This window comes from Takifugu flavidus, chromosome 21 (genome assembly GCF_003711565.1).
Source record: "Takifugu flavidus isolate HTHZ2018 chromosome 21, ASM371156v2, whole genome shotgun sequence".
Lineage (NCBI taxonomy): Eukaryota > Metazoa > Chordata > Actinopteri > Tetraodontiformes > Tetraodontidae > Takifugu > Takifugu flavidus.
The window spans coordinates 8512096-8539075 of NC_079540.1; the positions used below are offsets into that span (position 1 = coordinate 8512096).

The 26980-nt window shown below is 45.4% G+C and overlaps 3 protein-coding genes and 1 long non-coding RNA gene across 5 annotated transcripts in view; 3 read left to right on the forward strand and 1 right to left on the reverse strand.

The window, feature by feature from the left end:
• The window catches only part of pip4p2 (phosphatidylinositol-4,5-bisphosphate 4-phosphatase 2), an 8020-nt gene extending 4698 nt beyond the window's left edge, over nucleotides 1-3322 (forward strand). For both annotated transcript variants that reach the window (XM_057021360.1, XM_057021361.1), the window contains 2 exons: nucleotides 1260-1350; nucleotides 2017-3322. In XM_057021360.1, coding sequence (XP_056877340.1) covers nucleotides 1260-1350; nucleotides 2017-2160 — 235 coding nt within the window. In that variant the 3' untranslated portion in view covers nucleotides 2161-3322. The remainder of the gene's footprint in view (nucleotides 1-1259; nucleotides 1351-2016) is intronic.
• A 490-nt stretch (nucleotides 3323-3812) lies between these two features.
• Nucleotides 3813-16746, reverse strand: necab1 (N-terminal EF-hand calcium binding protein 1). The gene is made up of 13 exons (XM_057021328.1): nucleotides 16560-16746; nucleotides 15531-15555; nucleotides 14436-14544; nucleotides 14313-14338; nucleotides 13939-14036; nucleotides 10707-10843; nucleotides 8096-8217; nucleotides 7702-7778; nucleotides 6888-6935; nucleotides 5472-5584; nucleotides 4865-4942; nucleotides 4465-4556; nucleotides 3813-4336 (listed from the first exon to the last, which is right to left on the reverse strand). Exons 1-13 carry the CDS (start codon nucleotides 16737-16739, stop codon nucleotides 4308-4310), a joined length of 1134 nt encoding a protein of 377 aa, XP_056877308.1. The 5' UTR covers nucleotides 16740-16746; the 3' UTR covers nucleotides 3813-4307.
• Nucleotides 6612-7914, forward strand: LOC130518638 (uncharacterized). Its single transcript, XR_008948108.1, has 2 exons — nucleotides 6612-7006; nucleotides 7617-7914. It is a non-coding gene; the product is annotated as an uncharacterized LOC130518638 (long non-coding RNA).
• Nucleotides 16747-18498: 1752 nt separating the features above from the next.
• On the forward strand, nucleotides 18499-25309 carry tmem64 (transmembrane protein 64). The gene is made up of 3 exons (XM_057021332.1): nucleotides 18499-19947; nucleotides 22706-22861; nucleotides 22945-25309. Exons 1-3 carry the CDS (start codon nucleotides 19237-19239, stop codon nucleotides 23134-23136), a joined length of 1059 nt encoding a protein of 352 aa, XP_056877312.1. The 5' UTR covers nucleotides 18499-19236; the 3' UTR covers nucleotides 23137-25309.
• The last annotated feature ends 1671 nt before the right edge of the window (nucleotides 25310-26980 follow it).

Here is a 26980-nt window from a genome sequence, read left to right on the forward strand (position 1 = left end):
ACAGACAGGAATATTATTCCAGAGCAAATAAACTTAAACTTTCTGTCAAAATTATACAAGTTAGACATAAGAACATGCTGCAAAACCCACTGAAAACAAATGAAGGGCACGCGTCCCTGGAACTGAAGGTTTAGGACGCTGAGATGAGCGGTTAACGCTCCCAAAAATCTGTGGCGTCTTTTGCTCTCCTGTCCTTGTCAGGTCTGATTATTTCAATGATCTGATTAATTATTGGATTAATATAGAGGGAAAAAGCAGCAGATCAGACAGATTTGGGTTCCTTGTGTTAACGCTGCATTAGTGGGGCGATTACAGGAACTCGGTATGGTTTTGCCCTGCTTGACAACAGAGGAAGTGGTTTCTTTGGCTGTATCCAAGGGCGAGAGTCTAAAACCAAGAGACGCCTCCAGAAACGTCCCTGTAGAAAAGCCGGGAACCTTCCTAATCTGGGACGTCAGATTGGTGGACGCACTCTTCTCCCAGTCAGATGATCTCCAGGGAGGCCATGGATCATCTTTATTGGTGAATATCCGTCAGAGCAGACGTAATCCCGGTTAAACGCACCATTTCGGCGAGTCTCCCCCCTCTCATCCTACGTCATAATCTTGTTCCTTGCCTGAATCATCAGCTGGGCTTCACGCTGACAGAGATGGACGACGGAGTCACATTTGAACCTGGAAGCAACCGACTCCTTTGGCTCCACCAAAGTGTTTCATTTCCACTTTGTAGTGAAGCGTTTTTCCCCTCATCAGGCGCCGCTTCCGTTGCAAACAGCTGATTGAATTAAACCCTGAGAGCTGGATTCTTTATGGAGCCAGAGGCTGGAAATCTGGTGATCAGGCCCCTTCTAAGCCTTCTGAATTCCAGGGAAGGTTTGAATCCCCGTCACATGAAACGCATGTGAGCGTGGGGGGAGGGGGGGGGGGTGAAGTAAAGGGTGGGGGGGGGTAAAGCCTGATGCCAGTGTGATGTTTAAGGACTGAATGTGTGTGTTAGCTGGAGACGGTTGTTAGTGAGCACGTGATCGACCCCCGGAGGCTTCGTGTGCAACCCTGAAAGAGGAACAGGGAGTTTTCGGCTCTCAGGAGTGTTTGTGGGATGGGGTCACCGAGTTGTGACAGAAGAGCGTTGTCATGGAAACGTGTCGGCCACTGTGCTTAAACTGTCGTAACCGTTCAGGCTTTCGGCCTTTGTGCTAAATATGCAACAGGCCCCGTCTGAACAGCTCACTCACCCTGTCTGTCTGTGGCTCTGGGCAGATCCTCGGTGGGCAGCGCGCTCCCTCGGAGGCGCTGCTGCGCGTACATCACGATAGGAATGATCTGCATCTTCATCGGTGTGGGATTAACAGTAAGTATCTGTCACACCAACATCACAAACATGATGAGACGTGTCCCCGTTTCTTATTCTAATAGGCAGCCAAGGTTATCAAAGGTCACATGTAGGTCACATGAAGATCAGGGTTGATCACCTAGACGGAATTATCACTCTAGATCGTTAAAAATGCCTTTCACACGTGCGCTGGAGTCCAGGCTTTCTCAGGATTCCATGAGACGTGTGTGCACAGTAAAGGGATGGATTTGTGACGTGTATTCTTGTTGATTTGGGACCGTCGGGATCCATGTGTGTGTCTCTGTGACAATCACCTCACTTTACATGACATATAAATACTGAGAAGCTTTCCAGATTAAGTTTGCTATCATTGCTAGTTGCTACATTGTTTTGTTGATATTGTTTATAATTTGGGATGAAAAATAAAACAGTAAAAATAAAAAATTCACCATAAAGGACTTAAAACAGTGAAGAGCAGCAGAGGTATTTACTAGTCAAGATGTCAATTTTAGGAATAGATAAATATATTTTAATACTACAGATAAAACATTAGAAGAAACATTGCTTGCTTAACTGAAACATGATCCTCGTTAATGAATGTGTGAACAAAGCTGTTCCTGACCCTGACCCTGACCCTGACCCTCACCCTGACCCTGACCCTGACCCTGACCCTGACCCTGACAGGTTGGTACTCGGGGATTCGCGAGTCGCTACAACGCCACCTATGTGTCGTGGGCCGTCGCCTACCTGCTGGGCCTCATCTGCCTGATCCGGGCCTGCTACTGGGGCGCCATCAAAGTCAGCTACCCGGAGAACAGCTTCGCCTAGAGCAGCGCAGCTGGACGAACCGACCACTGTCCCAGAATTCTTTTTTTTTTTGTTTGTTTTTTTCCGTCATTTTCAGGCCTGTCGTGTCTCGGAACATCTGCGCGTCTGGAGAGAAGAAGAAGAAGAAGAATGTTGCCTCGCTGCGAAATCAGCTGCACCTGGTCCACAGCGGCTCAGATCCTGACCTGATTCTGCGAACAGACGGATCAGAGCGTCGTAACGAACGCCCAAATTGGCTGAAATGGAAAATAAGGAAACGGGTCAGTTTTTGCGGGCGGTTTGAGCGTCTTGGTTGCTGCCCAGTTTATTCACCCCCCACCAGACCAAAACCAGACAAATCTGTAGGAACCGTTGGTCCATTGCTACAATTATGCAATTGGATGTGTTTTGCTGCTAGTTCAACTCCAGCTACCGACACCATGCTGTGCGCGTCAGTTATACTTCCTGTACTGTTGTATTTGAACTCCTGAAAATATCATTTTATAAAGAATAAACCCTCCTCACATACCCATGTGTGCCGGCCTTGCTGCCCAGCGTTAGCCAGGAGGAATCGGATCAACGAGCTTTTCGAATCACTCGGTTCAGCCCTTTTACGGACGTTGCTCGGAACCCTTCTCTCACAATCCTCCTGTCATATCTTACTGTGGTTTCACCGGTTTCTCATTAGTGGATAATGAAGGTTCACGTCTGCATGATGACCGAGGAGGCGCTCGTTGAGCTGGAACTTGAAGCCTTCATCTTCGTCCTCTTGGCTCATGTCAGCTGCTCCCCGACCTCCTGTGGACTTTGTACTCGTTAGCATATTGCTATAGACTCTCTTAACACACTGATCAGTGGGCAAAGTCGCTAATTCTAACCTTTGTTTTGAATGTGATGTCAATGATGATAATGAAAATGTTGGAAAAAAAAATTGTACATAGATAAAAAAAAAAAAATGCATATTTGAAAGCCAGTAGTGAGACACAGGAGGAGCAAAGATGGTTTGTGGGTATTTTTAAAATGATAATTTATCAATAAAATGCAAATGAACTGCCTACATTATTCAGTTTGCTTTTGGGTTGTGATGTTGGACAAAAGGGTCCAAAGTCTCATCACTCGTGTAGGTGAAGACGATGAATGAAAGAGCTTTTATTGCCAAATAAATAAAACATTTTCAAATATATACGTGCTGCATCTTCAACCTCGTTTTTAAAAATAGGTTAGGGTTAGTAGTCTTTCAGAGTGGCGAATCTTTCCTCTAATCTTAGAAAAGATCACCAAAGAACTCTTTTGTTGAGATTGTGTTTCATATTTGGCTTTGTTGTCCAGCTCAAGATAAACAGAAATCAACCAGATTCATCTTTTGACATGTTGTCTTTGTGCTATTAACAATAGCTCAATTTACAAATCATTATGACTCATGTTACAGATAATTTGTTCCACCCGAAATGACTTTTATCTTCTGTATCACCAGATGACCACGAGGGGGCGACAGTGAGCTGTAGGCCGCGTCTGAGCGCACACACTCGGTTTGGGGGGAAATTACACTCAAAATGACAGAAAATATACACAAACTAAAAAAACAGCTGAACAAATATCGTCAAGACACTGTTGATTCTGTGTTCTAACATAATTTCCACCAGACAACACGACAATAAAAGCTAAGCACACTGTACGCAACAATAAAATATTTATTTATGTCAACATGTCAGGAGAATTTGATCTTCCTTTGATACATTAAATACAGAAACAACAGAGTAATGTTTTAATGAGCTCCCCGGGGCTGCTACAGGTGGTACGTCTACATCTCTCCTACACACACGTGCGGCACGCTTCAGCTCTCGTGAGCTGCCGATGATTTCACATCAAACGCAGATGATGTCACATCATCAGAGGGGACCTTGTCTGACGAGGTCACTGTTTTGTTTTTTTCTTTTTATGGCGTCAGAAAGTCTCCGGGTGAAAAGAAACACGCACGCACGCACAGGCTATTTCAGCTACCACCTTACTATGAAGGAACATGGAGGTTGTAACTTCGATACTAATCACCATGACTTCACAAGTGTTGTTGCCTTTATGTTTGTGTGAGGGCTTGCTGAGGTGTCGCCAGGTGGCTGTTGGCTCTCTGCGGCCATCAGTGATGACCGGCGAAGGGAGCTGGCCCACTCTCAGTTATTGTTGAGGACCCACCATGAGGCTGCGGAGGAAACACAGATGCTCAGATGCTTTACTTGTGAGCAGCTGTGAGCAGCTTACACGGGAGCTTGAGAATGACAAATCTTTTAAAGGGTATAAAAGAAGAAACCAGATGGTTTGTGTTCTCACCTGGAACCAGCATGGTGGTGATGATCTCAGGGGTCTCCAGGAAGTCCACGTTCCCCCTCTGGAAGGTCTTACTGTAGTTGGTCTGCAGGTGGCTGTGCACGAGTTAGATTTAAAGGTTATTTCTCTCTGAAAACCAGCAAAAACTTGTCATGAAGTAATGTTTCACGAGACTCTCAGTGGGGGATCTTCTAGGATGCATTAAAGCATCTAAGAAATAAACTTCACAAAGAAAATGAATTAGTGAGTGAGTGTGAGCGAGCAGATGTGATACCAAAAACAATCTGTTAATTAATGATCTGATGGATTATTATTCCCCTCTATGCTCTCAGATGTGCTACTTAAACTCTTTGTCCCACTGAGTTCGAGCTGAGCTGAGAAGATCTGGGCCAAGAAGACGTACTTCTTCCAAACGTTGTTGTGCTCCCAGAATTCGTAGAGGATGAAGCGTGATTCATTCGCCAGCCGCTGCACCGAGATGCTGCCAAAACACAGAAACAAATACAGAGAGACGGAGGGACAAGTCATGCACTCTGTAATTAGACAACATGGCCCCTGGCACTGCCTCATGCCCTAAAAACTGAGGTTTTAAAAACAATTTGAACTTAAAAATAATTAACGAACACTAACTCGACTCCCCTGAAGCTAGACTTTTATCGTTATGGCATCCTCAGGGCTGCGGGAGAAAGAAATATACAAATAAGGATGCAAAACCGAGACTAATTAACAAAAGACACCCCCGTTTGAAGCCCCGACGTGAAAGATTCAGTGGCATCAAGGCGCAAGAATACAGGCTGCAGTCGGAATTTTAAAGCATCTTTAGAGTAAAACCCTCAGTAGTCCTCTGGTTTAAGTATAACACAAACATAATTATACTAAATAGCTCCCCATCATGAGCTTCAAATAGGATAGAATAAAGACACGGCAGCAATAATCGGCTGAGTCTGCAGTTTTCCTGGCTAATCTGCCTCAAACAGAGTAACACGACACAGCAGCAACCACGAACTGACTGTAGGCATCCAGTCTGGGCGCAGGCGCAGTCCATGTACTGTCTGAGGGCCGCCCGGAACTCCTCCAGCTCCTCGTCCAGCACGGCGAGCTGCCGCTGGACGATCAGGATGTGCTGCGGAGGCAGATACGAAGTCGTGATTAGCTGAGGCTTCCAGAACCCTCAGCTGGTCCACAGATACCAACACGGAGGCCGTTCTGGTGATGACCGGGAGGGGGAAACGCAGCAGTTCAAAGAGTCTCTGCGAATGAATATCAGCGTTGATTGGGATTAAGAATTAAGATGTGGGAGGATAAAAGTGTCTGGGTGTTTGCTGACAATAAACGAACGAGATCCAACAAGAGAAATTCCGCCCATCACTTCCTGCGGCTGATGGGGAATTTGTCGACGGAGGCGGCAGGCTGATGGGAACAGGGAGTGAATGTTCAACATGTTAGCCTGAGGACCGCCTGTCTTAGGGTGTGTGTGTGTGTGTGTGTGTGACAGAGAGAGAGAGAGACGCCTCAGGACTCAGTGGCTAATTTAAGAGTCCCACCATCACACACGCACGCAGGCGCGCGCACGCAGGATGTCGCCATCGCAGCAGATCAGTTATCCCAACAACACGTTGGTTCTCAGTGACACATCAATTACATCTTGATCCATTCACGCGGCAGCCGACACGTTTGCAATATTCAGCTGCTCGGGACGCCAAGATGCTAATTCAACGCCTCCCTGTTTCCTGCCGCACCTGTAAAGAGACTCGGTGATGAATCAACTCTGTCCCGAGCCGCTCCCTTCACCTGTACATCCAGATTCTGATTGATCTTAAAGGAGTTAAAGTTCCTCACGCCTACTTAAGCAGCCTCGGGCAGAAGGAGACGTGTTGCTCAGAGCTCCTCCAGAGGAGCCCCGTGTTAGAGATGAAAGAGAATATTTAAACAGTTGTTATTTAAAATAATGATGGTGCTGGAGAATGATTGCATGGACAGGTGGAATTCAAACATTGTAAAATCAGAGAGAAGGTTATAGGTATTAAATATTGCTACTTTTAAGCCTCTGCACTGAGAGCAGTGTTGTTGAGCCTTTGACCAGATTGGTGAGATTCTAATCAAAAGGCTGAAACCGTAAAAAGAAACACAATAAATCCCTTTAACGATGGAGGATTTTCTGAGCACAGTATAAAAAAGAAATTACAATATCAATACTTCAAGTCAAGCAGGGACCCTTGAGAACAGAAGCAATTCCAGCCAAAGACGGCGCACCAGAGACGCTGTCAAGTTCTGGAGCCACTGTTACTATGACAACTGTTGAGTGCTCTTTAGCAGAGCTCCCTTTCAGGGTGGCTCCACCATGTTGGAACAGAGTGACACAGAATGGTCACCTAAGCACAGACGATAATTACACCCAAAGAGCTCCAAAGTCAATGTGGACTGACCGATTTGCTCTCCAAGACCTCCTCTTCCACAGGCTCCAGCCGGATCTCCTGCAGGACGACAGCAGAACAACACTCAGCTCATCTGCTGCAGCCCAGGAGAACCTGGTAGAACCTTCCTGGTAATCTGAGGAGGCTTCGGGGCTTCTAAATACGGATAAATAACTTTTTAAAAAAATATGTATTTGCTGGCCTGCAATTATCAGGGAGATGCCAGATTTGTCTTTTTGCCAGTTGTACATATATAAAACAATAAGGATGTGCAAAAATCCAGACTTTTAAAATCTAAATTGAGGGTGTTAACAGTCATGACTTTTCCAACTTAATAATAAAGTCAAAGAAAGCAGCATCCCTTGGTTTAAATAGGTTTAAAACAACCTTTAGCCTGAGTGAAAAACCTTCAATATGCAGTTGTTAAGAATTAAATAATAGGAATAAAAAATATAACAGAAAAATGATTAAACATGTTTCAGGGTCACAGGTGAACTTTATCCTCAGTGGAAACATAATTAGATTTTATTTTACAATCCAATAATGTGAAGGTTTTATATACATAAAGATGTATCTAAATGTAAAATGTGTGTTCTAACCACAAGTGCAGGTTTATTTTTTGCACCCAAAAGACTGTGTGTGTGCGTGTGTCTAAATTTATGTGCATATTTGCAAGTGTAATTATGTGGGAGGGCATCGTTGGGTTGTTGTTGTTTGCTGATTTGTGTGTAACATGAACAGACCCTGTAAAGAGCAGCTGAGAACGTGACGGAGGAAGACAGGGAGGATGGGAGGAAAACGAAAAGGTCAAGAGGAAGGTCGCCACCTTTTGCTCCAGACGATCGATAAGCTTCTGCAGCCTGTTGACCTGTGTCATCCACTGGCTGTCTTCCTCATAAACTCCTGCCGCAGACGCACACAGACAAAAGGTTTTTACTGTAAAGATCAAATAGGACGACGGGATGAACAGGTGCTGCGGACGCCCGTTTGTGTGCTTTGACCCCTTTAATAAAATGCATCACAAAGCCTTTAAAAAGAATCCTTTGCTTTGAAAAGGCTCTGCAGTCGGCTCTCAAGTCTCCTAGCAACTGCAGCCGCTGGTGTAATTGAAGCTTAATGGAGAATCAACTGTGTGGCAACAACAGGTAAATATATGCAACAGTCAGCGAGCGATCCAGACAGACCGAGCCATGTTTAGGTTAGAGGTCAGCGTGGGGTACCTGCATTGACCAGACTGAGGAGAGGGTTGTTGGGCGAGAGGCTGCTGTTCCTCTGCAGCCTCCGGTTGGAGCGGCGACCCGACCACTGGATGGACAACACGTCCGGTTTGACGGGGCCCTGTCTGCAGCAAGAATTTGATCCCTTTTAAAAACAGTCCATTTTTAAAACACCTCCATCAACATATCAACTCAAAACAAATAAACATCACATGTTCAGGTGAACGGTCAGATTTTTCATAATCATTCTCCCCACTGTTTCAGGTCCCCTTTACACGAGTGAAACCTGCTGGAAACAGCATCGTTCCCCTGTTTTTGTTTCCAAATGTAACAAAAAGTTGGAAAATGGTGTAATTGCCATGCCGGGCCACTAATCGGCGCTGTCGCGTTGTGATGCAACAAAATGAGCGCACCTATTTCTACTTGTGGCACCTGAAAACGAGATGTAAACGGATACAAAGCTGTAGTGCGCGTGTGCAAGTACCTTCCATAAATCCCATCTCGAAAACCAAATATGATAGAAGTTTAAAACAGCTCATGTAAACAGGACTGGCAATAAAGCCTGGGACGCCCCCTAGTGGAAGACCACAACAAATAAAACCAAGCCCTAAATCTTGAAAATGGACTCACTGCAAACATCTGTTTTTCGTTTTTCCCACCTTCGATGCAAATGACACACAAATATATAACAAAAATAGATAAATAGATAAATAAACCCAAATTCACACACTTCCTGGCGTTATGTCCACGTTACACGTGGAACAACTTCTAAGCTGATCCAGGGAACGGTTTGGCTCAAGCAGAAGACGCGGAGAAACACGGGCGACTTACAAAGAGTGAAAATCAGAAACAGCGTGATGTGGCGGTAATTTTGGTGCAGACAATTACGCTGATTGATTTTCTTCCTCCTCCGCAAAACAAGCAGGGCCGACGTGCCGACGGGCGGCAGATGTCGCTTCATCTAGTAACCTTGAATCGCTCGCCCTCATCTTCGGATACAACCTTTAAAAAATGCAACAGTAACGTGCTCGTGAGTCCACTTCTTCCCCCAATAATCTGGCGAGGCCTTGGGGTGTTTGGTGAGCGTGAGCAGGTGGATCCACGTGCATGTTCAGGCGTGCGTGAGCAAGAGGGATGGAAATAGGAGAAGGCTATCATTCGAATTTTCCACCCACAAACGGAAGATTTACTGGATATTAAGGGTTGGTTTCAAATGCAGGACCAGGCCCAAACGACTGATGGCGTCCACACCTGAGAAGACGAGCCTCGGCCTGTCCAGGGACTCACACTGTCCTCGGCTACATGCCGCTTCTCATTGCCTGAGCCATCTGAGACCAGTTACGGTCTCGTTGTTTGCAACATCCAGGAGAAAAAAGGAAGAGGAGATTAGGAGCCACAGTCAAGAGAGGGACAGATAATCCCGAACATGCTTTGCAAATTTATTGCACTTCAAGGAAGGACCATGAATTATGAAAGGATTTATTGGTTTTGAGGGTGAGATCAGCCAAAGAGCCTTTCGGAATGCATTTTCAAGTGCGTATCGTGAATACAAGGTCGGGCTTCGAGGCGTTCTGAGCATCTTTGATGCTCGCTCGGCCTCTCCACACGTGTGAAAAATGGTGGAAGGATCCTGTTTCAGCCCCTCAGAGAGTCAGTAAGATGTTTGGAAGAACAGAGCGGCTGCATCTGGATACATGGGGGAATTTTTCTGAGTGTGAGGAGAAGAAGAAGCTGTGGGAGCGAGGGACGGCGGAATGACATGAGAGGGAGACGGAGAGAAAGACACTTTTAAGGAGACGAGGAGAAGAGCGTCTGAGATGCTGAGGGTGAGACGTGGAGCACTCTGAGGTTACGCGTGCATCACTGTCACAAAGAAAACACGGAGCAGAGAGCAGGAAGCCTTTTGGAATCCTGTTCAAAAATGAACATTTTTGAACAGAGAGGTTTTAAAAATGCTGCACAGGGCCCCAGTGTGGGCGCCCAAACAGTGGTTGGGGTTAAAAATCTAATAGGAGAGAGAAGCTCAACGTGCAAAATATATTTTTTATATATAAAATATGCCTCCTTTAAATGATTAAGCTAATTAATAATTAGTATTAATAGCTGGAGTGGTCGTTATAAAGTTCTCAGGGATTCAAAAAAGGACTGAAATTTATTTACGGTGGTAATTTAGATTGTAACATGTGCTGCCTCATGCTAACACGTGTGTGAGACACAGCTGGTGTGGAGAACAGTCCAGATGTGTTCAAAATGAAAAAGATCACTGAAAAATGCCAGATATGCTGTTTTAAAAGTTGCCTTCCATATATGTTAGACCTGCGGTGCCTGACCAGGGTGCTAGAGCCCCTCCCACCACCACCACCACCACCACCACCCCGTAGGGGGAGAGTGGTGGGAAAAGGATGGATGGATGATGTCTTGGTGTTATTTAAGTCTAAAATGTGGGATGTCGTTTAAATAGACTGGCTGTGAGAACTTAATGATAGGTTCCGGAGAATTCCACTTACCCTCGCATGTTTTAATGACTAATATTGTGTGTGTGTGTGTGTGTGTGTGTGTGTGTGTGTGTGTGTGTGTGTGTGTGTGTGTGTGTTGAAAGAGGACTCGTACGTACTTCTCCTGCCGCGTTTGCTCGGCTGTGGTTTCCATGGCGCATTCGAGTGAGCTCTGAAGCGAATGAAGTTGATTAGTTGTCTCTTTTAGAAGGAAGCGGGTCACAAATTGCTCCAGGTGGGTGGACTCTTGATAATCCTGTCAATTATAACAGATAAGAGAAGAAGGAGGAGGAGGGTTAGTGTGGGCGGAACAATGAAGAGAAGGATCACGGAGGATGGCGGCGACATGTTTGTCCAGAGTCCCCCCTTAATTAACAGACGCTGACAAGCTCATTTGACAAACATCGGCTGCACCAAAAAGAGGAACTTGTTGTTTCTCATCTTTCTTTTAAAGGAAGAGAAGAGGATGCTTGGAAGCTGCAGATGTTTCACCCAGAACTCAAGTAAACAACACTAAAAGTGATGCTGTTGAAAAAATGAGTTAATTAAACCACAACACAGGAACTTTAATATCCGCCCGGTGTGTAAAAGGGCAACTGTGAGATATAACAACAATAACCTTGATCATAGCAGGAGTTTTTTAAGCCTTCCCTCCCGTTTGGATGAGCAGATTTGCCTCTTCCTGTGTGCAATAAAAACGTTTCCCTCCGCCACAACAATATCACACTAAACGTCTTTTCTGGTGCAACTCATATTGTAAATATTTGTTTTCTGCAGGCTTGTGTGCTCGTCAGGAGGGCCGAGAGGAAAATAAATCAATCCGACTGATGTTTACTGAAGGTCTAATTTGCTTTTCCGGAGCCGGAGCGAGACGTCGGAGCGGCGCTTTGGAACTAATGAAATCACCCAGGGTGGAGGGAGCGGCTCTGTGTTCACACACCTGCTCACTTCACTGTTACAACTGCTGGAATAATAAGATGAATATGAGCGGAAACCTTGGCGAGGATGACGCCAGAAGGGCGGAGGCGCGTACAATTAAAAATCACACACACACACACACGCACACACACTTTCAGTTTCAGTGAGTCAGCCAGATAAAGGTCAGTCCCCAGTCTAGCAGGAGTATAGATTACCTCCTGTGATTGAGACCTTTGTGTGCGTTTATGAAACTGAAGCCTCTTTTTTTTGTCTTTACATTTTCATCTGTGCGTCAGCGCACGGTTGGAGTTTGCATTAATGCTGCAGTTGATTCTCGGGCCCGTTGCCACGGTCCAAAGTCCATCGTTTTCCAGAGTATTCTTCCAAATTCCCGATGAATAATCAACATCAGCCAAGGAATACTGAGCTTCACCAGTAGATCTGAACGAGACGCTCCAGTTTGAGATCTGTACACTACATATATCTTCTATTTTTAAGTGTTTTTCCATCATCCAACCAGGCTTTTTCCTAAATGTTTACACTTAAATTGAGACCTGTTGCTCCTGAATTTGCCGTCTTCCAGCTCACTCACAAACCTACAGGGATGTTTTTCATGCACTGTTTGCTCGTGTGTTCACACACATGCGCGTTAACAAGCTTCCTATGGCACCAAGGAAAGATGTAGATGTGCAGCCAGGAACCACCCACTCCAACACCTAAAGAGCAGAGAGACCAAATCCAATGGCAGCCGCCTTATTTGTTGGATTGTAACTAAATCCAGGGTCGTTTAATTGTAGACATGTGCTCACGTGCTGGTAACCATGGTATGGATCATGGATCATCCACGTGTTCTGGAACCTACTGACCTCTGTCTGTTCTGTCACTTTCACAACTGCTTCATGGAGAACAGAAATGTAACTTTTGTTTATCTCCTCCTCAGAAAGGAAGGAAGAATTTGACTCTTCAAAAAAAATAAATCCCATTTTACACCTTTGATTATTTCCATATCCATAAACTGCACCGGTCCCGAATCTGTAAATACCTTTGCTTCAGTTTTTAGGTGTTGATTGGATTTCACGTTACGTCTCTCCTGCTGAAACACGACCGTTGTTTGACTCCCACGCCGCTTCTGCAGGAGCCACAATGAGACATTTCTGCTCGAGTGCAGATCTGGGGGGGATTTGAGCTTCATGGCATGCATCACATTTGTCACATTAGGTGCTACAAAGGCAGAAAAGCTCTCAGCTCTCCGTCAGATCAAGAGGGTTTGAACATTTTCTTTAAAAAAGCAAAGATGATCAAAAGCTGTTTGATCATGCTGGCATTACAGACAATTTCACGTCTCTGGTGGCTTCATATCTGAAAAGAATCATAGCATGAATTATTCTGGAGCTTTGTTAGCAGCATGAATGAGCTTGACCTTTAGTGTCGAAGGGAAATTTGACTAATTGGGATTCTGAGGAAGGCAGCTGGGCACCGTGCTCATTGGCTGGGACCTGCAGCTGAACATTGGGACGCTCGGCGGGAAAATCACACACTCCTGAGCGCTACCGCTGCGTCACTACAGGAAACAATCGCACGATGCCGACCGGAGGAAGCGGAGCCGCTCTTGCTCGTGCTGCACGGCCGAGATGAGCGGGAACGTCCAGCGTCAGACTTCAAATGTGTTCTAACCAGGCACAGACACCATGTTTCCTGATAATACGGCCTCTTTCTTGTTGATCTGCACAGCTGTGATATTGGCTTTTTAACTCCTAACTCACTTAAAAAAATAATAATTCTAGAGCCTCTCCCAGCGGATACAGAGTGTGAGGAAGAAATACAGGTGAGGAGTCACCAGCTGCTATCACACACACACACACACACACACACACACACACCCTCCATTCTGTCGGACAATCACAACACAGCCTTCTGGGTGTTGTTGCACTGGGAGATGAAGCCAAGAAGCCAATCACTGCCATAATAAAATCATGGAACCAAACTCATGTGTCTTCATAAGGATAACAGAGAGTGGATGGATGAGGCGCCTATCGAGGAGAAAGCTGGAAAAGGTTTTGTATAATTGTCATTATTATCATGGTAACGATCATTGTTGGATTAGAAGTACTGGGTGGTCTTTCGTAACAGTTTAACACAAATTATTTGTGACAGGACGATGAGCACTGGCGACTTTAATGACCTTCTGACTTTGCCACATTAAAGTGCCCCTGACATTTCCTCTAATTGGGATTTCATCCATTTGATTGGACTCTCATTAGCTGCTGCCTCCACTTGCAGCCTCAGAATTGTGCTGCATCACGTCTGTAGCGTCGGTCCCGCACCTGTAAATCCTGCTTGTGTTACTAATGCGGACGCAAAAGAACCGGCCAAAAACAACATTTTCATGTTCTCTCCAGAACAAGCTCACAAGATGGACGACACTGGACTCACCTTCTTGGTTTTGTCCATCGCCTTCAGAATGGATAGATTCAGGTCTTCTAAGGCAGCCAGGACGTTCTCGTATTCACCAAGGTGCTGGGAGAAATATTCTATCAAACCAAGGAGAAAAAGAAGCATTTTTGTGATTTGAATCACTTGGACATGGCTGTGGGTGTTTTGTTGAAGCAGCGCGAGTGTGACACCTCAGTCACACAGCCTGTGGGGCTTTTTAACATGCGACCACACGACCACATCTAGGCTGCTTCTCTTGTTCAGAGAAAATGTCAAATAGCATTTGAGACCAGGGTGCCCTGAAACGGGAGGTAGAGCGAGGTCAAGCTATTACTGGTATCAAAGCCGTTGAGGAAGTGTGAAGTGCTTCCTACCGCAGAGTTCGTCCGTGTCCACGTTGCTGGAAAAGGGGGACAAAAACAATCATTTCCAGCTGCAATTTCTACTGTCACATGTCTGGCTGAGGTCAAAAATGGGCACAAAATAAAGCAACTTACTCTGTGTTGTGAGTGTCGATGGTGTGAAAAAGCTCCTTCAGTTCCTCGGCCGTCAGGACTCCGTCAGAGAAATACGCTTTGAACTCATCGAAGGACAGTTTGCCATCGTCTGCGGACAAGAAAAACCCCACGAAAACACTCGATACGATATTTTTTTGTAGCGTTTTTCACGCGGCTGCAGCGGGTTTCATCTGAATGTTTATTGCGGATACAATGAATCCATTTAAAAGCAGTCGGGGACAAACTGTTCAGAGCTAAAGTCACTGCTCTAAAGGAGTTTAAGTAGAACGTTGCTGTCAGAGCTCATCTGTCTACCTGATTTAGAAATCGTTTCATTATGCCTTCATTTGATGTTTTCTTATGCTGGTGGCTGTTGCATGGTGAAAAGGAAGAGGAAAACCTATAATACTGAATAATCCTCTAGTTTATTCTAGTTTAAAGTCAAAGGTTTGCCATAAATGAGAAAAAAATAAAGTAAAACAAAGATACATCCACAAATAAATGATATATCTGTAAAAATGGATTTGAGGATTTGAGATCACAGCACTGGATAAATAAACTGGATGCTTAAATTTAGGAGATGTCAAAATTCCTGTGGGAATGAATGAACAGCGACGAATGTGTTATTTTAAGATTTAATCTCCAAACACAAAATATCAAAAGATGCCAATTGATTAGCATATCAGAAAGGTTGTTCTGGGTTTGTTACGTTGCTTTATGGATGAAAGATCAAGATGCTTTGATTAAAGGTGCATGTTTTCCAGATTTGTGTGTCACATTATCCGAATATGAACCATAGCAGCCGATTTTCCTCTGGACTTTCAGGCACACACCTTTAAATGGGAGCTCCCTGGACAAAAATGTCCGACCGGGACCAATTTTATGTGTTTTGCTTCATTATTGTCCGGAAACCGAACCTCGGTGGGCATGGTCAATTTCCTGTTTCCATGGAAACCGTTGGAAAAAGCTTATAAGCCTGCAAGCACGCAGTCATGATCAGAATTTCATTGAGAAAGTCCATTTGCTTTGACTGAGACTGAGTGGCGGGGTTGTGCTGGTGCGGGTGCGAGGGAGCAGCTCTCCTGCAATATTTACCGTTTTTGTCAGCTCTCCGTAGAATCTGCAAGAAAATGACACACAAAAATAGTATCACATCATCAAGCATAAGTGCCGGGATCATCGATCACCCGCTCGAGAGGACAGCACCATTAAATTATTGATAGTGGGTTTCCAGAGTCCAGAGGAGATGAAAGGGCAGCATTGAAAGGGTGGAACCGGCCCAGCGGCTAAAACTTTTATCTGCATTGTAAAATAGCAACAGCACAACTGGGCTCGTGGCACCGTGCTCATTTTCATGTGAATCCATCACTTCTTCCTCCCTCTCTGAACCACAACATCTCCTCCGCCTCAGTCTTTGTGGCTCTATATTTCTGATTGAACAGTGAGACTGAAAAATGTTGAACCTTTTCCATGTAGGTGGAACATCTGATGTGGTGGAAATGCCACTCCACCTTGAACATCTCATTTATGCATCTTTCTGCGCTCCGGGGAGGGAAGGCAGGAAACAGGTTCAGGGCTAAGACATCACAAGCAATGAAAGAGTGGAGGAACGAGCAGAATGTAATTAAGTGGTGGGTCTACGGCAGATAAACGGGAGGGAACGCTCTTCCACGGAGACGGGGCTTCATCTGTTGCTGAATATTTTAAATAAATGCTCCGGACTGCTATAATTACTGCCTAACTCTAGTAATATGAACAGGCTCCTTCTCTTATAACGTCCATTCAGGGTTGGATTCCAGCGACATAAAGATGGACGGCCATCCCCTGACACCTTCACACCATGAATCTAAATGAAAGGTCAGCCTTGTCGAGGAACAACAAGGAGCCACATTGGAGGATGACTTATGATCCAACTGATACCACATCTCGAACAAACGAAATTTAAAAGGGCACATTAAAACCACCCCTTTAAAAGAACATAATAAAAGCATTAAAGGCTTTCGGTGGTTTTTGGCATCAAAAATCATTAAATAGCGTCCAAATGGTTCCCCAGGTGAGGACGTCATCATGCAGATGAAGGCAGTTCTTAAAGTCTGGATGAGGGTGTGATATTGTTCTACTTACATCAATGAAAATTGACATTCCCTTTTTTAGCTCCAGCTGAGCGATGGGCTCCTCAGAGACACACGGAGGCTCCTCTGAACAATCCATCCTTTCCAATGTGGCTCCTCTCGTGTCCAACTGCAGGAATGTGAGAGGTTCGGGCTTCTGATCGGTCCCGCACTCATCTGACAGGCGCGACATCACCGTCACGCAGAGGACTCAACTTCCGGATCCCAACCGTCATAAATTACCCAATTAGAGTCCCAATATCCACGTAAACAATATTTTTATATTTATTTTGAAGGTAAAAGTAGAGGTGTATCAATTTATAGGCATTAATTGGACCCTGCGTACATAGTTTTGAATTTGCGTACCTTTATCTTGAAGGAACGCACAAAACTTCCTGTAACGGGTTAACTAACTTAGACTAGCGGACTTTTTATATTCGTTACAAAAATAAAAAATAAAATCACGTCATGGTTGTAAATCGGCTGTAAGATTAAATAATTCTGTCGAGAAAATGACTTACAAATTTGAATTATTATTGATAAATAGTCAAATCGAGATCTCTCCTTTTGATTGAATTTATATATTATAGGTGAATTTATTTGAAATAATCACTTCTTATGTCAAATAAAGCTATAAAAATACACTACTACACCAAATTTTACCCAAAATCAAAGCTATGTTTTAAAAGTTTTGACTGCGTAAGTGGAATTCTGAAAAGAAATTGTTCATTTCTAACAAATAGGCGGTAGAATTTAACATTGTGTTTTTTGAACAAACTACAGTTACTTTGCGCCGCACCGCCATCTAGTGGACAATTGTAGTATCACATCATCCATTTGGAAGTTGGTTTTATAATAATAATATTAGCAGCCAAATGACAAGACTTTTGCTGTTCCTGGGCTGCTCGTCTTAGATCTTATAACTCTATTAATGGCTGAAAATATTTGATACGATATCAAATTGAAATGGGACTATATTCCCTTAGTTTGACTGCATGGATGCGTGTGACAGAAGTAGTGAGAAGTTTGAAAAATGCATTTCAATGACTTAAGTTTCCTGGATCTGAATCAACCACAGCTAATCAACCTGGATACTCCTTTTGTCCATTTCAGCGGAATCCACGTGTCCTTGCTGAGACTGATTCCAGCTGTGAAAGAGCAAGTTTCTTTTCCTCCAGATGGGAAAGACATTGTGAGAAATGCACAAATAGTGAACTTTGAAATACAAATATATATGCATGCACAAATGTATTACAAGGTTATACTTCTGTAATATATATACAACGCGAGATTCCGCGATATATATATATAAAGAATTCTGCTGCAATTCAAGTGGGATCAAACAGTGCACAACTTTCATAAAACACTACTGCTCAGTGTTATTCTGTGATTAAAAACCACATGACTATATAAGACAATTACATAGCACAGATTCCCAAAAAAGATTAATCTTAATAATACATATGTTAGTATATTATATGTAGATTCTATTTTCAGGGAGCATTGTGAAATTGGTTTATTTAAGAACATGAAATTACTGCACCATAAGAAAATTCTAATTTCCAGATCAATATAAAGTGTAATATAATCATTTTATCTCATCGATGCTGTCTTATATCGATATTTATTTCAATATTTTCCTTCTCAACAGTGGAAAAAGGAAATTTGCCAGGCACAAAAGTATTTTCAAATACTTTAACGTTATGAAAAAAGTATTAGTTTCTGTAAGTATACGTGATTTGATTGAATGAAAGCCCCTTTTTGTTCAGAAGTTAAAACTCAACCAGGCAACCGCTACTTTGACGCGACCATGAGTGCTTATGTGGCAGCGCAGCTGATTACAGCACCAAGTCCAAAACAAACCGAATTTGTCCGGAAACCTCGCGGAATCTCGCGTTGTCTGGTGGAGCGCTCTGATTGGCTCCGGGCGCCTGGCCCCGGTCAGGTGACTTGGACTCACTTGGCATTCTGGGACACAAACAGTGGTCGGTATGAGAGGCTCGACCACAGCAGCGCAACGAACGTCTGCGTAAAACGCTCTGGAAGGAACGGGAGCAGCGCACCACCCAGCCAGCGCGGACAGAACTAACTGGTTTGGCTCGTTCCAGGTCTAGTTGGACGTTCTGTTGCGCGGAAGGAGGCGACGAGGAGGCCAGCGACTGCGCTATCTGAAATGCATCGGTGGACTTTATCCAGGCTGGCGGTGTTTTTAAGTCAGGCTCAAGCCCACGGTAAGTTAGCCGTGCAGGGACGTTAGCTTGTGCTCTAAACCGCCTGGCAATGTTGGGCGAAAGGCTTGATGTCCGTTCGCTCTGTGTCCTACTGAGGACTGGGGACTCGTGGTAACCGCTCATCTGCGCCGACGGCTCCATCCGTTCCATCCGTTGCCGCTATTCGTTGCCGTGAGCTCAGGGACGATCATCGAACATGGCGAGGATTTCAGGAAGACACTACACGACCGGCACTTTACAACCATTGACACGGCACACTGGCCAACCAGCATATCCAAGATAGGCGCGGTGCAATGAAGATATAAACTGGAAGACGCCACCTCTCAAGCTATTCTCCCCGAGGTTCTGGAGTTCCAATTGCTGTCTAAAGGCATGCACTAGACAATTGTCCTCACCCCAGCTGCGAGCCCGTCGGACTGTTCCCGTGAGTCCCTTTTTGCAATTATTTCGGGGGCCAACATGTCTAAGTCCGGGTCCACGACTGTGCAGCTGTTCACCAAGCTTCTCAAACACGCTGTGGGCAAGGCTGAGATTCAGCTGAACCGCTGGCTGCAGAGGACCGCCACGGAGGACTGTGACAAGCTGGACATCCTGATCTGCAGCGCCTTTGAGGAGACGGGGACAAGCGGAGGGAAGCCCGATGTCGACGCCGAGCCCAGCGCCTCCACAGGAGGGACAACCTTCAGCAGCAGTGGAGACTTCAGGCACCCGTGTTGCATCAGCACCTTTTGCTTCAAGAGCGCCCTGCTGGCCTGCATCCTGACCGCCGTCTGCTTCTCCTCCGTCGCCCTGGTGCGACAATACCTCAAGGACCTCCTGCTCTGGGTGGAGAGCTTGGACAGCCTGGTTGGAGCCCTGCTGTTTATAGTGGGTTTGATTATTGTCTCCTTCCCGTGTGGATGGGGATATATTGTTCTCAACGTTGCAGCGGGATACCTCTACGGCTTTGTTCTGGGAATGGGGCTGGTCATGGTGGGGGTGTTGATCGGGACCTTTGTGGCACACCTGGTGTGTAAGCGTCTATTAAGTGACTGGGTCCTGAATAAAGTGGGGAACAGTGAGCAGCTCAGTGCCGTCATACGAGTGGTGGAAGGAGGCAGCGGACTCAAAGTTGTGGCCTTAGCAAGACTTACTCCGATTCCTTTTGGGTTGCAAAATGCAGTCTTCTCGGTGAGTATGGAGTTTTTTTGATGTGATGCTTTGATGTGATGCTTTCGTTAGACATTCCCTTGTCTTTAAATGAAGGGACAGTGAACTTCAGCACCGGTTCATTTGAGGCTCCAGGCAGAAGCCGACAGATTTTCTTTCTATTTCTGTGCAGCTGGTGGCTCTCAGCAAAAACCTCCATATGTCAAAGCCTTGAGGAAACTGAGAAAGAGCTACAAATGGTGCTGAATGTGGCACTTAGCATCAGTGTCGGCCTGCTCGCATCACTGCACTTCTCAGTTTCTACTTGTGGTTTTAATGCCACTAAAAAAAGACCCAGAGAGAAAACTTGAGATGGCCATTTACTATAATTACATTCTTACTACTTCTGAGGGTGGAAGCTTTAAAACAGAAAATGTTTTTTATTCCATGGAGACAACTTAATATGATTAACTGCATGTCTTGTTGAATAACCTGACTGTTATAAAGAATATGTCATATATTTATTGATTATTATTGAAACCAGGATAAAGAAAAATGGGATTTATAGTTCGTTAACCACCCAGGTTATATCCTGGTAACGAGCTTCTAACATTAGAGACGTTACTGTCAAAAGGTCTGTGTGTTTTATTTGTTAAGGGTTTGGACTTTGGAGCTACGCTAAGTCTCAATATTCCTCCCAGCTCTTCTCCAGCTGAGCCTCAGCCTTTGTACCTACTTTATACCTGATTTATTACCATTCTCCGTGTCTCCACCTGTGTGGTTAAACCTAAAAACCAGAGCACACTGTCACCCACATTTCACTACCCTTCTTAAACCAGGAGTTGTCCAACTTCCTGGTTCAGCGCTGAGTTAGACTGTTTCACCTACCAGGAAATGCGAGGCGTCAGTTTTGAACAGCTTTACACCACCAAATCTTCTTTTCATTGATGCCTTTATAGATGAATAATTATGTTTCACTTCTGATCCAGGAATGAAGCTTGAGTGTGAGAACATTTGTTCTGCTGGGGAACAGCGATTGCATTAGTTAGATGCTATTCACCTGTGTAAAAGCCCCCCCCTCCCCCACACACACCCCCACAGCACTTTACACATCCAGCAGATGGTACTTCTTTGCCTGACTGGCTGGTTCACTCTATCAGCTTAATGGTCGGGGGCTTGTTTGGCGACTAAAGGTTGAAATGTTCCTGTACGTCAGCGCGTGTTTGAAACTAGGGGCAGAATGTTGCCTTTGCAGCTGCCCCGGGTCATTACCCGCCAGCAGCACCGACGTTGCGTCAGACGCGAGCGTTTTAAACGTTGATCCACTGTCTTCAGCTCATTGGTTTATCGGTGTTTTTATGTTGCTCTTCAGTTTCGGTGTGCGCGTCTTTCCTCACACGTGCAATCGTGCTATTGCTTCTGTTTTATAACCTTAAATCAGGCCTGTGTTTGACATGCAGATGACAGATCAGCTCAGTTTTACTTGTGTCACACCAGGAAAAACCGGTTGAAATGTGCCTTCTGACAGGAATGCAGCTGATTGCCTCTCTGCTCTCTGGCATCACCGTCACCCCCCCGGCCCTGCAGTGTTTCACCACTCGTCGTCTTGCACGTCTGCGTGCGCCACAGCTCCATCACAACGTGGTTTTGCACATGTCCGGGCGATTGCGTAACTGCGGGGTCAAAGATTCAGCCTCTGTTAGAGCTGAGTTTCATGGCCACAGATCCAAACATAGGCAAGGTCATTCTGCATCTTAGGACTTTTTATTGTGAAGTCACTCTTAATCTAAACACCATATCATAAAAACCTTCAGTCTGCAGAGAGCACTGTTATTATAGGAAATATAGATAAAAAGAATGAACTGAATGCCAGCGGCTGGATTAAATAGTTGAATATTAGAGCGCGGAGCCTCAATTTGCCCCGTTCAGCCTCTCTTTATTAGTATCAGAACTCAACGGTGCGACCGGTTGTGCTGCTCTGCCCTTGATAAACACCTTTGTGTCAGCGAGGTTCCATTTCAGCGCGCCCACACCTCAGCCCGGCCCTCCGAACTCTTCCTGCTGAAGTGGATGGTGCTGCGTCCGAGTGCGTAACCTAAAACCACACGCAGGCTGCAGTCGTTGGCGAAAGGAACAGAACCGCTCCGCGAACCCTCTGTGAAAACGATGCGTTCAGCATGTTCGGATCTCCGTGTGTATGTTATTGCAGCAATATTCCGCCCCGCCCCTCTCCCACAACGACGCACTAATTAAATTTGTAGGCATCCAGGAAAACTAGTGGAACCTCAGTGAGTAAACAATTTGTTCCCTTCAGATAGTCAGAAATTCCTTCACCCTGTTTAATTTAGGGAGGAATTCGCCACTCTGGGTCGATCGCTGGGAGAATCGCTGCGCCCCTTTTTCGTTTCGCTGCGCGCTCACGTGGCGGCGTGACATGTCTGGAATCAGCTGAAGGCGCTCGGACCGTGTTGACACACAGCGGAGACACATCAGGATTCATTTTTCAAGGAGAAAGGCTTGTTTGTCTGTATCAGCGAGTCAAGGTCGCGGGCTGACATGGACTCAGCAGCAGGAATGAATCATCTAAACTGGCCCAACGACAGTGACATTAATGATTATTAATGCTTTGTTTAGCCGCTGAGGGCCTTCGTGTGAAATCTAAGTGAAATGGAGGCGTTGGCCGACTAGAAACTCAGAGTAAAAGTGATGTGTTTGCAGCTCAAACGTTGGCGGGGTCATCACTGTTTTTGCCATATTTGTGGGTTCTTTCACTTGTCTGAGGTCGTGTCTCTGTTACAAGATCACAGACGTGTCTTTGCCAAACTACCTGGTGGCCTCCTCGGTGGGCCTGCTGCCCACTCAGCTTCTCAACTCCTATCTGGGCACCACGCTCCGCACCATGGAGGACGTCATCGCCGAGCAGAACGTCAGCGGCTACTTTGTGTTCACCCTGCAGGTGGGCTAACGCTGCCAGAACACCCACTTTTTACGCTCCTGCGCCGTCACCTCCAGACGCTCCCTTGCCTTGTCCCCCCACAGATTGTCATCAGCATCGGCCTGATGTTCTACGTCGTGCACCGGGCTCAGGTGGAGCTGAACGCAGCCATCGCCGCCTGTCAGATGGAGCTCAAGTCTTCGCGTATGAACGGCTCCTCCTCCAACCACGGCGGCTTCACCTACTGCAGCAAGAGGACGATGGCGGGCAGCGGAAACTGCGTCAATGTGGTCTGAACGCTGGCGGGTCGACGGGGCTGCACGGACTCGTGGACAGACCCCCCCCCCCCCCCCGCCCTGACAGATTACCTCTCGTACGGCCGTGCACCTTTAACTCAAGGATGCTGATGGGAGCAGTTTCTCTGGTATCTGTTTGGGAGGTTTTGCTTAATCGCTTTTCATTAAGGTACTTAAACGTTACACGAGATGTCAATAAGATGTGAGGGCGGCGTTATGGGATGTTGGTAGCGGCCGAGTCGTAGACGGAGAAAACAGCGGCGCCGGCTCACGCTATGAATGATGAATGTGCAATCTGGAGCTTTTCTATAGAACCAAGGCTTGTTTTTTTTTTAATTTCAGTGTCAAACAAATGCCGACCTATGCACCTTTATTTTGTTTTGCATCTCTTCTGTTGCACCCTAAGACGCTGACAAGGGCATTACTAACATTTTAATCTTTATCTGTTTGGATTTTTGTGTTCCAGTTCGTCGTCTCCTTATTGGACTGGAGCATTACCAGCTGCTCTTGCTGCATGTTTTTGACCTTCTGGAACTTATTTGAGGGCTTCTGCGGTTTTGATAAGAGCAGCTGGAGTCGGGGGCAGATTTCACAGCGGGGGGGGGGGGGGGCAGAGATGCGGTGGCCATGTTGTGTTCCAGGAATATTCCCACGCTGTCCTGCTTTCCTGGAAATGTTTAATTTATGCATTTTATTAGGTTGTAGGGTTTTTATTATTATTTTTAATGTTTACTTTCTGGGTGTTTTTTTTTTTTTACTTTGATATTGGCAGTGAAATGACATGAATGTCATATTAAGTGCTGAAACCAAACTAATGATTAACTCTGTTTAACGGTTGGCTCAGTCGGCTCTGTGACGTGGGGCTCTTCTTTCTTATGTGCCATACTTTGATACAACCAGACGCCACGACCGTGGCCCCTATCTGTGACTTATTTTACTACATCGTTTTGCTGGTGGCTCTAGAAACGGTCTGTGAACGTTGACGTTTTCCCTCTCGTAATTCAAGGCAACAGCTCTCTCGCTGTAGGTTTCTTTGCACAGTTCACTACAACGTTCTGTTCCAGGTGGCGACAATCAGACACAACATGGACACAAGTGTTGAATGTGATAATACATTTTATTTTTTACATGAATTATTGTGATGCTGCTCCTCAGACTGGAAAAATAAATAATTAAGGGCTCCTTGATGGAATATTCCCTTTTTCTTTCCCTCTTTCACATTTGCCTGTTTTGGAATTCTGCTTTGATTTTGCCAAATTTTGTGGAATCCAGCTTTTGGTTTTGGGAAATCAACTTTACAGTTGTTCTGCATTCGTGCGGTCATTCCTCCCCCAGAACAGTAGAATTGATAGTTATATAGTTGAAATTAAGATGATCTTGGTTTAAAGAGCCCCTTTCTGTGTAAATTTAGCAATAAGGTCATAGCAAAAACAAAAAAAATCCCCCAGCGTGTTTGGAATAACTCTTTACTAGTGATTAACGGTTCGCTCTCTTACAAAAACCCAGTTGGTTGATCCGTAGTCACGTATCGGAGATCCCTTAAAACCTTTTGGGTTGTTCAGTGTTTCGTGCTTAAATTTCGAGCTCACACGGGGAGGGGGGCACGCTTTTCCCGCTATTCTGCCCCTTTACGGCGTCTGGCTAAGGGATGGACGTTGGCTCTGGCTTCCATCAGAGGAAGTGTTGTAAATACACCTGTCAGTAGTAAATGATTAGAGAGAACGTCTCCACCCTCTAAACAAAGCGGGATAAGAGGAAGCTTTTTGACCCAAACGTGGGAGTTAAGGTACGATATTACACCTTTCACGTTTTACTCCGCATAGATTTGGGAAAGTTGGGATTGTGGAGGGGGGAAGCTTTGGTTCTTCCCGGATGGGCTCGACCTAACTTAGATATAGTTATGCAACAACTGATTCCAAAGGGAAGATTATTTCACTGACACCATCTCAGAGACCCGGACTGTTAGAACGCGACGTTAAATCGAGAGATCGGGGGTCGAGTTTGGTGCCGTGAAATGCAATACTTCCCATCTGTATTAAGTGCATTACACATATGCTGTATTTTGTAATAGAGAGAATTTTACAGTGTATAAAAAAATGATATTTATCACTGTACAATTCTTGTTCAGTGTTATTTATGAAAGAGGAAAATAAAACAAACCTGTCCAACTTTGCTACCAAGTGCTTTGTGTGTTTTTAAGCCATAAAAATCGGTTACATTTTAAGCCTGTGCTGATTTATTAAAACTGATCCCGATTTATAGGAAGAATTTGGAAAATATTCTATTTGATGTCATTTTTCCTTGGTCCTGACTGCAGCTGTTTAATGAGTAACATCCCAGGACACTTTATGCAATATTGACACTTCATGTAATATTTATACTCTCGTTTTCTAATTAAACTTCGCCGCCGTCAGGACGTGAAAACTTCTTCCCTCAGCCCCTTCGACCCCCCCCCCCCCCCCCCCCCCCTGGGTCCTGGCAGGTTTCTCTTATCTTGCAGGGTTCTGAGCCGCCGTCTGTCATCAAAAATGCAGCAGGAGCTGCTCCGTGCGCAGGAATCACGCTGCCTTCTGGCGCAGGTTGTCACAGCAATGTTGCAAGGAAGGAGTGATGGACGGGGCGGCGGCGGCGGTGGCGGCGGGGCGCCACTCGCCTTTGCCTGGCCTGTGATAAGCTATCTGTGCAGGGGCAGGACAGCGGTTGGCAAGATCCAGAGCAACTCTGCTCGCAGGACAGTGTTGCTCTGTTGACATGTCAATCTAAACGTGCGCGTCAGACTCGCACTGAAGGACTTCGGTGCTGATTTTGCTGCCGCTCGTCTGTTCGGCCCCGGAAGGATGCTGCCGGTCGATGCCCTCGACCCCTCTCTGGCCCAGGCAGCTGTTACCTCCGTCTGTAACGTGACCTCTACGCTCCTCTGGGAAAGTATGCGGAACAGTTGTGGGGGCGTCTGCAGCGCTCCACCTCTCATCGCTGTGTTTTCAGCGCAGAACTTTACCCCTTAACTTAGAATTTTAGTTTTTATCTCCCAGTTTGTCAGGGAATCGACGTGACAACACGTCGACTAAAAGTTGAAAGGTCACTTCTTTGAGTTTATTGTAATGCATTTGATTTTTAATCTTGTCTTCTTAACTGCTTTATCCCTTTTGGGGTCATGGGGAGGGTCAGCCCCCAGACATTTGTGGGTTTGGCACCTTGCTCACAGGTACTTCAGCAGTGCTTGGCCTACTGCCCAAACACCTTTTATATTTGTCTGAAATGGGGCTTGAACCAAGAACCCTCTGCTTCTCAGCCCAGTTCCCAACAGACTGAACTACCAACTCCTTTGCTTATTGGTGAGAAAACCTTTTAAAAGATAACACATTAAAATACAACTCAGCCAAATGATCAAATGTTTGTTGAGCTGAAATTTAAAAAAGGGTTCTTCAAAAATAAAAGGAATAAAAAACATAGAATAATAAAAGCTTGGCTGATATTTTTGGCTTGCATGGATCCGTCAGTGCTGGGCAGACTCGGCTGACGTGTCCTTAATCAGAAACCAGTCGGTGGGGGACAAATGAGGGAGGGAGGCCTGTTCTGATGATGCCTGCTTCCAGGGAAGAGTCACATGTGTGTCCTTTCCTAAGGTCAGCTCTTTTTGTTTTTTTTCCTCTGGGTGGCTGCTGCAACAAAAGGAGCCCTGTGCATGTTGAGCAAACATGAGAACACACCCTGAAATTAGACGTATGCATTAAACAGAGGGAGGTGGTTTAGAAGGAGGTTACATCCGGATCAGACTGGTAAATGTGCTTTACTCTGTCAAACTGATTTCTAAACAACCAACATAAATGCAAACTAAACTCTT

Excerpts from the sequence above, each read along its gene's own strand:
- necab1 (XM_057021328.1), bottom strand. The coding sequence starts at position 16,739 with ATGTCGCGCCTGTCAGATGAGTGCGGGACCGATCAGAAGCCCGAACCT. Across the intron at positions 14,545-15,530 it reads ACGGAGAGCTGACAAAAACG|ACGATGGCAAACTGTCCTTC; the intron begins GTAAATATTGCA and ends TCTTGTCCGCAG. Across the intron at positions 6,936-7,701 it reads TCGATCGTCTGGAGCAAAAG|GAGATCCGGCTGGAGCCTGT; the intron begins GTGGCGACCTTC and ends GTCGTCCTGCAG.
- tmem64 (XM_057021332.1), top strand. The coding sequence starts at position 19,237 with ATGTCTAAGTCCGGGTCCACGACTGTGCAGCTGTTCACCAAGCTTCTC. Across the intron at positions 19,948-22,705 it reads TGCAAAATGCAGTCTTCTCG|ATCACAGACGTGTCTTTGCC; the intron begins GTGAGTATGGAG and ends CTCTGTTACAAG. Across the intron at positions 22,862-22,944 it reads ACTTTGTGTTCACCCTGCAG|ATTGTCATCAGCATCGGCCT; the intron begins GTGGGCTAACGC and ends GTCCCCCCACAG.